Below are 12872 nucleotides of genomic sequence, written 5' to 3'. Positions count from 1 at the left end.
GCGTACGTGCTGGGAGAGGAGCTTCGCTGTATTGTTTAGCTGTCTTGCTTGGCCGTGGCGTGCCGAATAGAAGAGAGGTTGTCGAGGATGCCGGCCGGCGGTGCGCCGGGGAAGTGGATCAAGGCGTCGTGAGCAAGCCGTTCCGTTCCGGCCGTCGGCTTTGGACTTGGTCGGATCATTCATCACATTCACAGCACTCATACAGGACAGGAGAATTTTGATTGTTTTTGTGTTATTGGTATCATTCAACGTGATGTTTGAAACGAGAAGAAAAAAGTTACATCAAGGTCATGTACACATTTGCGCCGGAATAAGCCCCAGTTTTCATTACCTTTCCAACCAAGCCTTTCCACGGCTTAGAACAACGCTCCGCCCAGACGGATCGCGACGGACTTGTTCTGGGTGTAGTTTGCCAGAGCAGCCTCGCCGAGCTCTCTGCCAATACCGGACTCCTTGAAGCCGCCGAAGGGCACCTGGTAGGAGAGCATGTTGTAGCAGTTGACCCAGACGGTGCCGGCCTTGATGGCGTTGCTGACGCGGATGGCGGTGTTGAGGTCGGTGGTGTGGACGGCGGCGGCGAGGCCGTAGGTGGTGTCGTTTCCGAGCTTGATGACCTCCTCCTCGTCCTTGAACTTGGCGATGGCGCAGACGGGGCCGAAGATCTCCTCCTGCATGATCTTCATGTCCGGGCGGACGTTGCTGAAGATGGTGGGCTGGATGAAGTAGCCCTTGTCGCCGTGGCGCCCGCCGCCGGTCTCGACGGTGGCGCCCTCGTCCTTGCCGGCCTTGATGTAGCCCATGATGCGGTCGAACTGCAGCTGGGAGACCTGGGGGCCCTGGAAGGTCTCCGGGTGGAAGGGGTCGCCGACCTTGTTCTGCTCGGCGCGGGCCTTGAAGGCGGCGAGGAACTTGTCGTAGATGCCCTCCTGGACGAAGATGCGGGTGCCGGCGCAGCAGCACTGGCCGTGGTTGTAGTAGATGCCAAAGTTGACCCAGGAGATGGCCTGCTCAATGTCGGCGTCGTTGAAGACGATGTTGGGGGACTTTCCGCCGAGCTCGAGGGTGACCTTCTTGAGGTTGGAGCTGGCGGCAGCCTTCATGATCTGGCGACCGACGAGGGTGGAGCCGGTGAAGGCGATCTTATCGACGTCCATGTGGGCGGAGAGGGCGGCGCCGGCGATCTTGCCGAAACCGTTGATGAGGTTGAAGACACCGGGGGGGAAGCCGGCCTCCTTGATGAACTGGGCGAAAACGAGGGCGGACAGGGGAGTCTGCTCGGCGGTCTTCATGACGATGGTGTTACCCGTCGCCAGGGCGGGGGCGATCTTCCAGGAGAGCATGAGGAGGGGGAAGTTCCAGGGGATGACCTGGGCGCAGACGCCGATCTGGAGAGGGTTTGTTAGCTGGCGGTCCTGGATTGTACCAAGAATGACAGCGACTTACAGGCTCGGAGCGGGTGTAGTGGAACATGTCGTGGGCAACGTCAATGGTCTTGCCCTCGATCTTGTCGGCCCAGCCTCCGTAGTATCTCAAGCAGCCGACAACGGCACCAACATCGCCCTTGGCCATGGAGATGGACTTTCCGTTGTCGAGAGACTCGACAGCGGCCAGGAGGTCGGTGTTCTTTTCGGCAATATCGGCGAGCTTGTTCAGGAGGTAACCACGCTGGCTGGGGGGAACCTTTCTCCACTCGCCCTCAAAGGCCTTGCGGGCGGCGGCGACGGCGATGTCGACATCCTTCTCGGTGGCCTCGTGGACGGAGGTGATGACCTCCTCGGTGGAGGGGTTGATGACCTCGAAAGTCTGCTTGTCAACACCCTCAACCCACTCGTTGTTGATGAAGCTAGAAAATCACGATATGTTAGACTTGGTGATTTCGAGGTCGTCATTGCTCGCGGGGTAAGCGGCGGCGGGATAAGGATTGAGGGGTGGAAAATACGCACAGTCCAGTAGGTTGGTTGTAGGCGCCCGTCACCGGGGTCTTGAGCTCAACGGACAAACCCATTGTGTGTGATTTTTGTGGAAAACAAGTACGAAACGTGGAAGGGTATTTGGTATCACGGAAGAAAGAAGAAAAAGTTTGGATTGGGATGGGATTGTGAGTTGAGAGTAGTGAGAAGTGAGAGAGGGAGGGAGAGAAAACTGGAAAGACGAAGCTGGGGATCACAGACTGTATATAAAGCGGGGTCCGGGGGGGCACAGAGCAGCCAGAGCAGAGCAGAGCTGGGGGAGAGAAGTCCGAAAGTGATACGGTATACCGCGCGGCGCAAAGGCAGTGGAGGGGACGAAATGTCAGAGACCTAGAGACTGGAGTGTGAAGGGTCAAGGAGGCGAAGGCGATACCTTGCTCGACGACGGTGGGGCCCGGGGGGCAGGAGGGTGTACGGATGGAGGGGAAGACTCCAGACTCAGAGTAGGGTAGGTACTGCGTAAGGATGAGGGGAAGGGGAGACTGGAGTGTCTGCAAGATAGTAACCTAACACTAAAACCGAGGCCTGGTCTATCCGTACTTGGTATCGGAACCGCAGATTGGATGGGCATTGGATGAAAGGGAACGCGAGAGAATCCCCCCCATGGGCCGGAGCAACGTCAAACACGGTCATTCGGTGGACTGGACTGGACTTGAGATCTCCACACTGGGGGGCCAGACACGCATCTGCATGCTGTCAATGGACGGGGGTTGGGGGGGAGTACTTCGTACCTACACCAGATATTGACAAGCTAGGGTGGACTCCCATACAGTAATCGATTTGTTAGTGTTGGAGGGGAGAAGGAGAAGGGGAGAAATGGAGGGGCAGCAACTTGCAAGGGATGGATGCAAGATGGGACCTCGAGCTAAGGTAAACGGGGAAAGGTGGGCGCCGCTTCGGGCCAACGCCTGGCTTTCCTTTCCTTTCCTATCCTTTGCTTTCCCTCGTTCCCTTTACGCCGGACGAGCAATACGCTATCCACCGGTGCGTTGCTGTGCTGTGCTGGCTGACAGGAGGTCTTCACCAGGACTCAGAGACTACCAGTAAGGTAGATCAAGACTGCCACTAGGTGATGCCTGTTCGACTCGGCCCAAGTTTACCAGAATGCCACCCAGGGGTGTGTGTGTCACTGTGGGTTCCGTTCGGTGGGAATTGAGTTCCGCGTTCCCATTCCCCGGGGCCCCAGGTTAGGAAGAAGAATCGCGAAACTGTCGTGATGATATCGGACTAGATGGCTCTGAGGTAAGTTGTGCTCGACCATATGTCTGTTGCCATCTTTTGATTTCTCTCTTCTTGCCTCTGTACCGTAAATATCTACCATGCTTTGTTTGCTCTTGTTCTTGAGATGAATATGAAAGGTTGCCACGCCCCAGAGCTACAAACCCCTCTCTCTCTCCGCTTCCCCTCTCTTGTAGTTTGTCGACCCCGCATTTTCTCCATCACAAGTTGCGTCTTCCATTGGGCACCCAACCAATCAGCACATTTCAAATTGCTGGTCTTGTCTTGATGCAGCAGCCACACCCGCTTCAAAGCGCTTCATCACACACACCAAACATCTTCTTTTTTTTGTCTCTCTACTAATGATTATTCCCCAGCTATTGAATCTGCCCGAGGGTCCTGCTTAGGATACTATGACAAATGGCATCACCTAGGGAACAGACGGGCTCTGCGCTGCAGCTACTCCTCGCCGATCCCTGCCGACTACCGTGCTACAGTGCAACTATGCTACTGTAGCTGAGCAGCTATCAAACACATCGGAATTCGATCTCGGGACCAATGTGTCGAAGCCATGGCACGCTTAGAAATGCCGAATCAAAAGAAGTCTAACTACTATAACTCCGGATTCTTTCGGCATTAAGCCATCCTCCAAGAGATGATCAGACGATGAACTATTGGATGCCCGTTCCATTGTTTGCTGCCAGTTGTACTCCGTACATAGTATGTAAGCTCTGGATGGATGGGCGGAAGTTCGCCGGCGCGTGTCTTCAGATGCTTTCCGAGCGGATTGCCTGCATTCAGCAAGTTGAACTACACCCCCAACGTGCTGTGATACCCAAACCATTCCGTGACAATCGAGTCAGAATGACGGTCCCGTTCCAGCCCGGCATACGCAGCATGGGATAAGCAGTATGGGACGAAACACGATTCCTCACACTTCGACTTGGTCGTTGGGTGCCCCAGAACTTCCGCCTGGCACAACTGGCACCTTTTCCCCTCCACCCCACCTTTTCATTCCCACCTTGACGACACACGCACGCGTTCTCTACAGACGTACCGCCGTACCTTGCGTCGACTCGGTGGCTGGCCGTGAAATGTTGGGGCCCCGGGTCCCCGACCTGCCACCTTGAAGGTTACCGGTAAGATTGAGATTACCTTTTTCTTTGGACTTCTCCATACCGGGCTCTGCACACTCTGGAGTCTGGATACTGGGGCGCGGACATGGGATACCCAAACCCCCCGACCCACACTCATGTACATACATCTCCAAGTTTTTTCTTCACGGTGTCTTGGCTCGATCATCCGCGGCATCTTAACTCCTACACCTCCAAAAGGGGGCAGGGTAGCTCCGTCGTGCGGCGTTAAGCAATGACATTAGGTGTAGAGATAACGGGGCTCGAAATACTAAACATTTACTCGGGAGAAGACTACGGTACTTAATTCCCACGAGCTTTTGAGGTCGGAAAGACTGAAACTCCTCTTCTCTCGGGGTGTCTTTACTGCCCATTCCCCGGGCCTCTCTGCTCGGTGCAAATGCAAGCGAGCCCTTCTGCTCAGAGATCCCCCGCACCGAAGAAACCCAAAAGGTGGATATAGATTTATTAGCTAAGCCCGCAAAAGGGTCTCAGGACAGCGGGATGGGAATTTTGCGGCGTTTGCAGAGTGATATATCGACATCCCCCGATATTGAATGCACGCCCCCTTTTCCCTTCGTTGCCCCTCCATCGAATGCCTGCCGCGCCCCCGACCCGAATCCCCCTGTCGCACTTCCTTTGCTGCCTTCCTTGTCCCCGACATCATTCGACAGCGACGAACCCTCTTGGCCGAAGCGCTTGCTCGAGTGCTTTGCTGTTGGGGATGTTGTGGGGTGAGCTTTTGTCCGTCTCTTCGGTCTGATGGCAGTTTCACAGCGGCTACACGGAGCTAATTCATTGCCTTTTGTCTGTAATCGTACCCTGGCATATCTCTATAGTGGTTACTCCAGCTGAACGCGGGACCGCACATAGATCAGGTAACAACCCATCTATCAAAGTTTCTTGAATCGCATGTATCGTGTCAATAGCTATGAATCAACATACTTACTCAATGTCAGCCCGCTGACCCTCGAGACGAAATAGGTCCCAAAATATGTCTTCAGCCCTGCACGTAACTGTATTCGTCCTACACTGCATAAACTACAGTCCCCAGTCTCTTATGTAACCACTCGCCCCCAAACTGGTCGGAATCACTCTTTCCACCCTCGGTTCCGACGAACATCAAAAACTCCCAAATTCGTTCCGAAGAGCAGTTGCCATTTCTGCATGCACCCAAAAGGAATTCCTTCGCGCGGAACCCGAACCGGGCCCTGGTGTCCGGAAGAGAAACTCGTTCCCCAACTTGCCAACGCCAAGAGCCGAGACATTCGAACCCCCCCCCCATCCCATCCCCATCGTCCATGGGCCCCATCCCAAGTCCCGTGAGGCTGCGAACTCGCCCGCCGCCTCCGCCGCCGCCTTGCTTCACCTGTGCGGATCCGCACTTGCATTGCCCACAAGCGTCGGCCGCGATTTCTCATCGACTTCTATTTTCTGGGGCTGCCGCTCCCAATTACACCCTTGCTCAAATTGCCAATGGTCCAAAGTTGCTAGGCGCCACTCACTTCATTCTCATTCCTTGGTCCAATAGACGCGGTGCGATCTGGTTCACTGTTTCTCTCGTTGGTGTTTTTTGGGATTAACTTGGACGGTCCTAAGCTAAGCCGCCCTCCACAAGCCCGCCGGGCGGTGTTTTGGCCATCTGCTTGATCCCCGGATCCCCGCACTTTTGCGGCTCCTTTGGGATACGTAGATAGCCGTCTGTTCCCTCTGTCCGTACGGGGCGGACGTGAGCTTATTGTGTCAGCTGTTGTTGGGTTCAACGACATGCTGGTTTGATGCCATAGAACGCCATTGATCCAGAGCAGCGTGATTCTCGCCAGTTTTGCTGAATGAACTGTGACATCTGTTGGCGTACCAAGCCCTGCGCTCGTGGTGTAAGTCAGTTATGCAGCCGGCCGGCCCCATCTGCGGGCATCTGCGGGGGACCCTTCCACAGAACCGCTCGCCCGGAGCCCGCCATATGAACTGAAGACAGTGTAATTGATTGATCTGTTAGCTGGAGCAATCCGGGAAGCTCATCTTCTCATACAATCTGATGATAATGGCTGCGTGACAATGACCGTGACGGCCGCCGTCCTTGCTCCAAGAACCATGGACGATAAGATCCAGACGCCGAGGCAGGATCCTCGCCAAGGGTTCACACCGTCAACGGCAAAGCAGCTTGAACTACAATGTCAGTTCAGGGGTCCTTTCTGAGCAGTTTGCCCAACGAATCAGGTTAAAGACAGGATGTTTGTTGTCTTCGGACACGCCCCCCGTAGGTAAGAGTACCGACATGCTGGCTCCCAAGGACTCAAGCGGCTCTCAGGTACCTTTCGTCTAAGAATCCTCGTAGCTTTGTAGCCAATAGAAAGTCATTCTGGTCGTTTTAATGCTTGACATGGAATACAACTCGCGAGTCCAGGTCACTTGGCGGAAGCTGGGGCTTGGTACTAAGTGGCGAGCAATGCTCTTCTGCCGCATCTCCTCTACCGCATCGAGTATCCGGACTGATTAGGCTGTTGAGCTCAAACTAAAAGTTGCAATGGATCGACATATATCAGAGTATAACTTTACGCCCATCGCACTAAGTGTTCTTCAGAGTCAGTTGTCGCGGCTAGTGTCAGTGAACATTGTGGCCGTGAGAAGTAGCAGGATTTCCTATTCTGTGGTCGATTTGAGCAAGCCTTCCCTTGTAACCCCCAGCGTTATCGTCCATAAATATTAATGTCGCATTCATTTCGGTTGCCATCCGTATTTCCTCCCCATGTTTGTGACTTGCAACTCACTGCTGATCGTCCTCGGCTAACCCCTCGCCCGTCAGTGACATAGCTATCGAAAGGATGTACCGAACCTTGAGCAGTCCAAAGTCTGGGAGATCTTCCTTCCTGGCCGCAGTAATGTCGAACTCGTAGCCGTCCTCGACGTACTCACGTGTTTCAAAGTGGACCATGCGAAGAGACTTTCCAGACTGAGTGAGTCTCTCCTGAGAGACCATGCGGGGGTCCATGTCGATGCACACCACTTTGGCGTAGGACCCCCAGACAGATTCGAGCCTGCCAACTCTATGATCCCTTTCCTGATCAAACATGGCTTTTCGGAGCCATCTAAGCCGGAGCCGGATGGAGCAGTCGGTTTGTGGGATAGGCTCGAGGGCAATCCACGCCTTCGCCCACCATTTCGAGAGTATCTCGTTGAGGGAGATCATGTTCGCCAAAGAGAAGACGGTAGCCAGCGACTGTAAAACAGCGAGATACTTGCGAATCTCAAAGCCAAAAATGTCTCCCGAATCTTTATGCAAGATATACTCCAACGAAGCAGCAGTTTGCGAAGTAGGAAAAGGAAGGACCAGATAAACCCTGGGGTCGGCAGACTTTGTGACAACGCAAGTGCTCTCGTCTTGGAGTGAAGAAGCGGACTGAACAGATCAGTACCTGCACAAATATGCTTGTGGGCCGTGCGGAAACTTACAATAGCTTGTTTGATATCGCCTCTCAGATGGTCCTTTACTTCGACCGCGTTGAGGCCATCCTTGGGCTCGTAATGGTGAGCCGGAAGATAACCACGTTTGGGAAACATTAAAATTTACCAGTGTTGGCTCGCTGATCTCTTGCAAGGTGTTTTGAGCAACTCACGCTCTCCAATCATCCTGGAAAGAAAAAGAGCAGACTCTCCGAGGTAGCACGTATCTGATTGTGAAGGACATCCATCGTCCGTACACTCTTCATCGTGGAATTTGCGAATGGCCTCCAATTGCGCCATCATGAGTGATGCCCACGCCAGTTTGTCCACAACTTCAAAGTCTCTTCTACGATGCTTGCAATAGGCCGAATGCGAACTGCGGCACCAAGACTTGGCGAGTTCAAGTCTTGCGTCAATGTTGCTGAGATAAGAAATTTTGGGAAGGAGAGCATCCCGTAAAGCATCGATGTGATCATGCTTGGTGTCCGGATGGTTCAGGTAACGCCTCAATCTTCCTAGCGGAACTTCTTTGCGCTTACCTAGCAGCCTCTTGTCTGCTTCGGGATTCTCTTTGCTGATGCCCGGAGCACCATTGTTGGCCGACATGTCGAAGTGCTTTCCGATGCTTAGTTAGGTAGATAGGTAGGTACCTTGATCACTCGCGAAGGAGGAGAAGGGACTGGTGTGTCAGCGGCAGGAGAAAGAACGAGAGTAGGTAGCTAGGTATCTTGTCTAATGAAACGAAACGATGCACAAGTGGGAGGCACGAGGTCCGAACTTGAATCGCGCCCGGAGGAAAGAACGCCAGGCTGGTCTTTCATCTTGATGAAGGAATGACCGAGTGGGTGAAGCATCAATCATAGCATTGAAATGACCTTCGTACCTGCTTAATTGAAGCAGACAGCCATCTGAGCCTGACTCCAGGCTCCAAACTGAGAGATGGAGTAAGACTCTTCGATGCTACTACCACCGACTACACGTACTGTACATCACGTCTCGAGTATGAGAATTATAGTCCATACTCTTGATGAACGCTCACTTTTCAAGAGAATGCTTGACATGATCACGTGTATCCAGCTGAGAAGGCTCGTCAAACTGTGAGAAGGAACTCATCCCTGGCGGTCGTGATTGGCAGAATGGGCCAGTGACATATCATGTTGATCCCCTGGTCATCAATCTCCAAGAACCCCAGACTGAAAGGGGTGAATCTGGGGAATGACGTCATGCGGGATGGCAGCAACATGATTGTCCCTTAAGAAAAGGTAGGTCCGTTGCTGGGTGACAGACTCTATGATTTGAGCATTTACAAAAGAAAGTATGCGGTGAAAGACAAGGTACGTGGTTTACTATCCAGGTAGGGTGAGGCTTGAGTGGTTCTATTGGCCCATTCCTCTGAGGCAGAAAAGAATTCGACAACAGCCAACCTAGAAGGTTTTGAGCTTCCCGTCTCGAGAACGGAAAAAATTGAGGGGTTGGGATGGCCATCTGGATTCGGCGTGCAGGTGGACGCGGCTCCGAGGGGCAGGGGACAAGAAAAAAAAAATCGTTGCGATAAAGTGGCAGAGTGGAGACCGAACGCATGGACCAAGTTGCATTTTGATTGCGCTGGCCAATCAGTAGTCATTCTTTACTGGGAAGCAGCGGTGAATTTTTTTGAGAAATCGCTCCTTCCTGTGTATCGGGAGTGACATCTTCTTTGGGGCAGATTATAAGGGCATCGGCGCTCGGATTTTCTCCCAAAAAGTTTTTCCGCCTCAGTCCAAGAACCGTCAAGATCACGACTGACCCCCCGCCATTGAGCTGCACGGCGACCAGACTGACCCCAAAAAGCTGTCTCCGTGCTTCTCGATGCTCATGGAGGGCATTGAAGCTATTGCCGAGTCGGCTCAGGCCGCCAAGCCTGAGGCGCACTCGCCGACAGGTATGCGCTTGCCTTTCCCGCCATCCCACCAAGCAAAAGATCTTCACCCGGCCTCGAACCAACTTGCACGCACCCGAGGCACGCTTTCGCAAGCGTCGCAAACCAGGCTGACTTGCCGTAGTAGGACCAGAAATGAAACAGGAGTCTCCGACTGTCACCACCAATCTGGGCGAGACCCCTCAGTTCCCACTGAAGCGACCCCGCGATTCGAGCGCAGACGACCCCGAGGCCGAGTCCAAGAGGCTGAAAGTTGACGACGATCAACCACCCCAACAAACCCCGGAGCAACAAACACTTGAGAAATCACTTGAAAAATCACTCGAGCAATCACTTCAGGAATCACTCGAGAAGTCAATTGAGAAGTCGATCGAGAGATCACTCGAACAAGCATTCGAAGAATCTCAAGAGCCATCTCAAGCGCAATCCCAAGAGCAGCCCCAAGATCAACCCCAAGAGCAACCACAGGAGCAAACTCACGAGCAACCTCAGGAGGAGAATCACGACGACCATGCGGCTCTCGATCTCGGATTTGACATGGACGCCATGATCCAGGGTGTAATGATGGACATCAGCAACGAGATGAACAATGAGATAGGAAAGGTCGAGGGTCTGGACGGCGTCACGGATGTCGATATGACGGCAGATCACTTGGCGTCTGTGTCGCAAGACTCCGCCCCGTCAACTGACACACATGCCATTGTTCTCTCTGAGCCTTCGGCCTTGATGAGGCGCATCACCACCTCCTGTTTGTCAAACTTTGTACGTGGCGGTCTCGTCAGCTCTGGAGGCGCCGCTAATCATATCTCAATCTTCAGGCTATGCAACTTCTCGTAATCATGTCGCAGCATGTCTACCACGACGTTTACCAACAGTTACAAGACAGAGAATCAGATCTCTGCAAGTCCTTCAGCACACTCAAGTCTCTGCTCCGGCAAACTCGATCGATTTACTCCACGACCGACCTTATCTTGGACCCCGCAGTGCTTGATCTGACTGCGCCGGATAACCTCACCGATATCCAAGTCGCCAACCTCGCCAGCTTCTGTTGCGAACTTTTCACCTTCGACGGCGAACACCAACTCGGCTCGAACGAGCTCTTGGCTCTGGAGGACAAATTCTTCACCGTCTTCCCGCCAGGCACCGAGGGCATTTCGCACGATATCTCTGAGCTCTTCCTCGCAGTCAAGACACAACTAGTCATCGAGTCCGTGACATCAGCGAATCAGTCTGGGCCTGTTGACCAGTTGATTGCCCAGGCTTTCTCGTCCAGTCTGGAAGATAAGCTAAAGGCAAGACACGAAGGATCTGACTTGACTGCTGAAGAGAGAGCCCTGGTGACATCTGTGGACGAGCGCAAAACGTCCCTGATTACTTACGCGTCAGGACTCCCAGATACTGGTAAGTTGTCGAGTGCAAAGGCTGATGGGGCCCATGACTGATACATTGAGTTAGTTCTACTGAAGATCGGCTACCCGGAAGAAGACTTATTTCACCAACTGAATGTGTACCTGCGCCAAAAGCTACAGTCGGTCTCTGGACTGGCCTCGAGGCACGGCATCGATCTTCCCCAGATTATGACCAACGGAGACCTCGACGCATCGATGCCACCCGATCTCGACGACCTCGGAATCTCATCATTACTGGAGGCTACAGATGGACTTGTTGCGCAATATCTCCCCAGTGAACCGGTCGATGGATTACCTACCGAACAACAGCCGCCAGTTCCGACGACTGAGAGCAGTGTCCCGCCCCCCGAACCACCTGCGCCTGCCCCTGAAGCCGCTCCCCCGGCGCCAACCACAAATGGTACCACAACTGAAACTCAAGACGCGACGAATGATATTCTCGCCCTTGTTGCACAGAGCACACAGGAGTACGTTCGAACTACTCTAAACAACCTGTCTCCAGCGCCCTATCAGCCAACCGTACCCACACCGACGGGCGCCGCTCCGGTTACGCAGACGACATACCTCTCACACCTGCAACAAACCCAGCAACAATCGCCATACTACGGATACCCCCCACCAGTGGAACAACCACCGCAGCCTACGGCTCATGAGAGTAACGAAAAGCTGCCTCCTAGTCAGAGCCTACCTAGTGCTGTGCTTTACGACAGGGCCCGCCAAGCTGCCTTGAGCAAGACCAATAACCAGCAGAGAAGGGAAGGCACCACTTCGACAAGACGCCCATGGACTCAAGAGGAGGAGAAGGCCCTTATGACTGGTCTAGACATGGTTCAGGGACCTCACTGGAGCCAAATTTTGTCTCTATTTGGTGCAGAGGGCACTCTTTCCAACATACTGAAAGATCGAACGCAAGTCCAGCTCAAAGACAAGGCCCGCAACTTGAAGCTCTTCTTCCTAAAGACAAACTCCGAGATGCCGTATTATCTGCAAGCCGTCACAGGCGAGCTCAAGACAAGGGCACCTACACAAGCTGCCCGCAAGGAGGCTGAGGAGCGAGCTAGGATGAACTCAGAGGAGGAGCAAGCTCGGGTACAGGGCATCATGACACTTGCGGGCGGATTACAGCATCCTCAGCATCCCCACCACCCTCAACATGCACAACACCCGCAGCATCCACAGCATGTACAACACGCACAACATGCGCAGCACCTTCAGCAAAATAGAGCAAGCGTGACACCAGCGACTGCACCGAGCACGCCGTCACAGTCTGCCGCCCAGGTCTCGCATCACATGGCCGCCCATGCGACGACACCGACGCATGCTGCTGCAGCGGGCCCGCCTGCCACGCCAGTACAAGCAACACCGAGCCATGCTAGAGTTTTGCCAGCCTCCTCACCGTATGCCGCAACCGCTGCTCAATTACAAACATCTCACAGCTTGCCACAAACTCAGCCACAAACGCCGACGCATTCCCACATCCAGCATCATTCTCACCCGGGAACGCCACAGCCGCAACACCATGCTCAACAGCCGCAGCACCAACCTCAACAGCAGCACATCCAGCCGCAGGTCTCTCAGGCTGCTGAGACTGCGCCCAATTACACGACCGATTCATCAGCTGCGGTCTACAGTCAAGAGACCGAAGATCTCAAGGAAGCCGCTCTTATGCAGAGTCTCAGGGAGCTTGAAGCATATAGCGAAAGCGCCAGCGCTAGCGTATCATAGAGTGACGACCTAATTATGGCTTCGTATCTTCATCAACCCGCCGTTATCAACGATT

At 53.8% G+C, this 12872-nt stretch overlaps 5 protein-coding genes across 5 annotated transcripts; 2 read left to right on the top strand and 3 right to left on the bottom strand.

Moving 5' to 3' along the window:
- Positions 1–356: 356 nt before the first annotated feature.
- On the bottom strand, positions 357–2005 carry CLUP02_01435 (aldehyde dehydrogenase; the record flags this gene model as incomplete). Its single annotated transcript, XM_049280475.1, has 3 exons — positions 357–1385; positions 1444–1843; positions 1944–2005. 3 exons carry the CDS (start codon positions 2003–2005, stop codon positions 357–359), a joined length of 1491 nt encoding a protein of 496 aa, XP_049136432.1.
- A 1918-nt stretch (positions 2006–3923) lies between these two features.
- Positions 3924–5852, top strand: CLUP02_01434 (uncharacterized protein; the record flags this gene model as incomplete). The annotated part of the gene is made up of 9 exons (XM_049280474.1): positions 3924–4011; positions 4071–4267; positions 4321–4541; positions 4729–4774; positions 4850–5055; positions 5099–5132; positions 5200–5240; positions 5306–5383; positions 5471–5852. The coding sequence occupies 9 exons, from the start codon at positions 3924–3926 to the stop codon at positions 5850–5852; spliced, it is 1293 nt and encodes a 430-aa protein (XP_049136431.1).
- Positions 5853–7088: 1236 nt separating this feature from the next.
- Positions 7089–7882, bottom strand: CLUP02_01433 (uncharacterized protein; the record flags this gene model as incomplete). Its single annotated transcript, XM_049280473.1, has 2 exons — positions 7089–7721; positions 7775–7882. The coding sequence occupies 2 exons, from the start codon at positions 7880–7882 to the stop codon at positions 7089–7091; spliced, it is 741 nt and encodes a 246-aa protein (XP_049136430.1).
- Positions 7883–8986: 1104 nt separating this feature from the next.
- On the bottom strand, positions 8987–9346 carry CLUP02_01432 (uncharacterized protein; the record flags this gene model as incomplete). The annotated part of the gene is made up of 1 exon (XM_049280472.1): positions 8987–9346. One exon carries the CDS (start codon positions 9344–9346, stop codon positions 8987–8989), a length of 360 nt encoding a protein of 119 aa, XP_049136429.1.
- Positions 9347–9613: 267 nt separating this feature from the next.
- On the top strand, positions 9614–12817 carry CLUP02_01431 (myb-like DNA-binding domain-containing protein; the record flags this gene model as incomplete). Its single annotated transcript, XM_049280471.1, has 4 exons — positions 9614–9686; positions 9811–10445; positions 10502–11084; positions 11139–12817. 4 exons carry the CDS (start codon positions 9614–9616, stop codon positions 12815–12817), a joined length of 2970 nt encoding a protein of 989 aa, XP_049136428.1.
- Between the last annotated feature and the right edge of the window lie 55 nt (positions 12818–12872).

The sequence above is a fragment of the Colletotrichum lupini genome, chromosome 1 (genome assembly GCF_023278565.1).
Source record: "Colletotrichum lupini chromosome 1, complete sequence".
Classification (NCBI taxonomy): Eukaryota; Fungi; Ascomycota; class Sordariomycetes; order Glomerellales; family Glomerellaceae; genus Colletotrichum; species Colletotrichum lupini.
The sequence above is the reverse complement of the archived record's forward strand: the minus strand, read 5'-3'. Positions and strand labels throughout refer to the sequence as shown.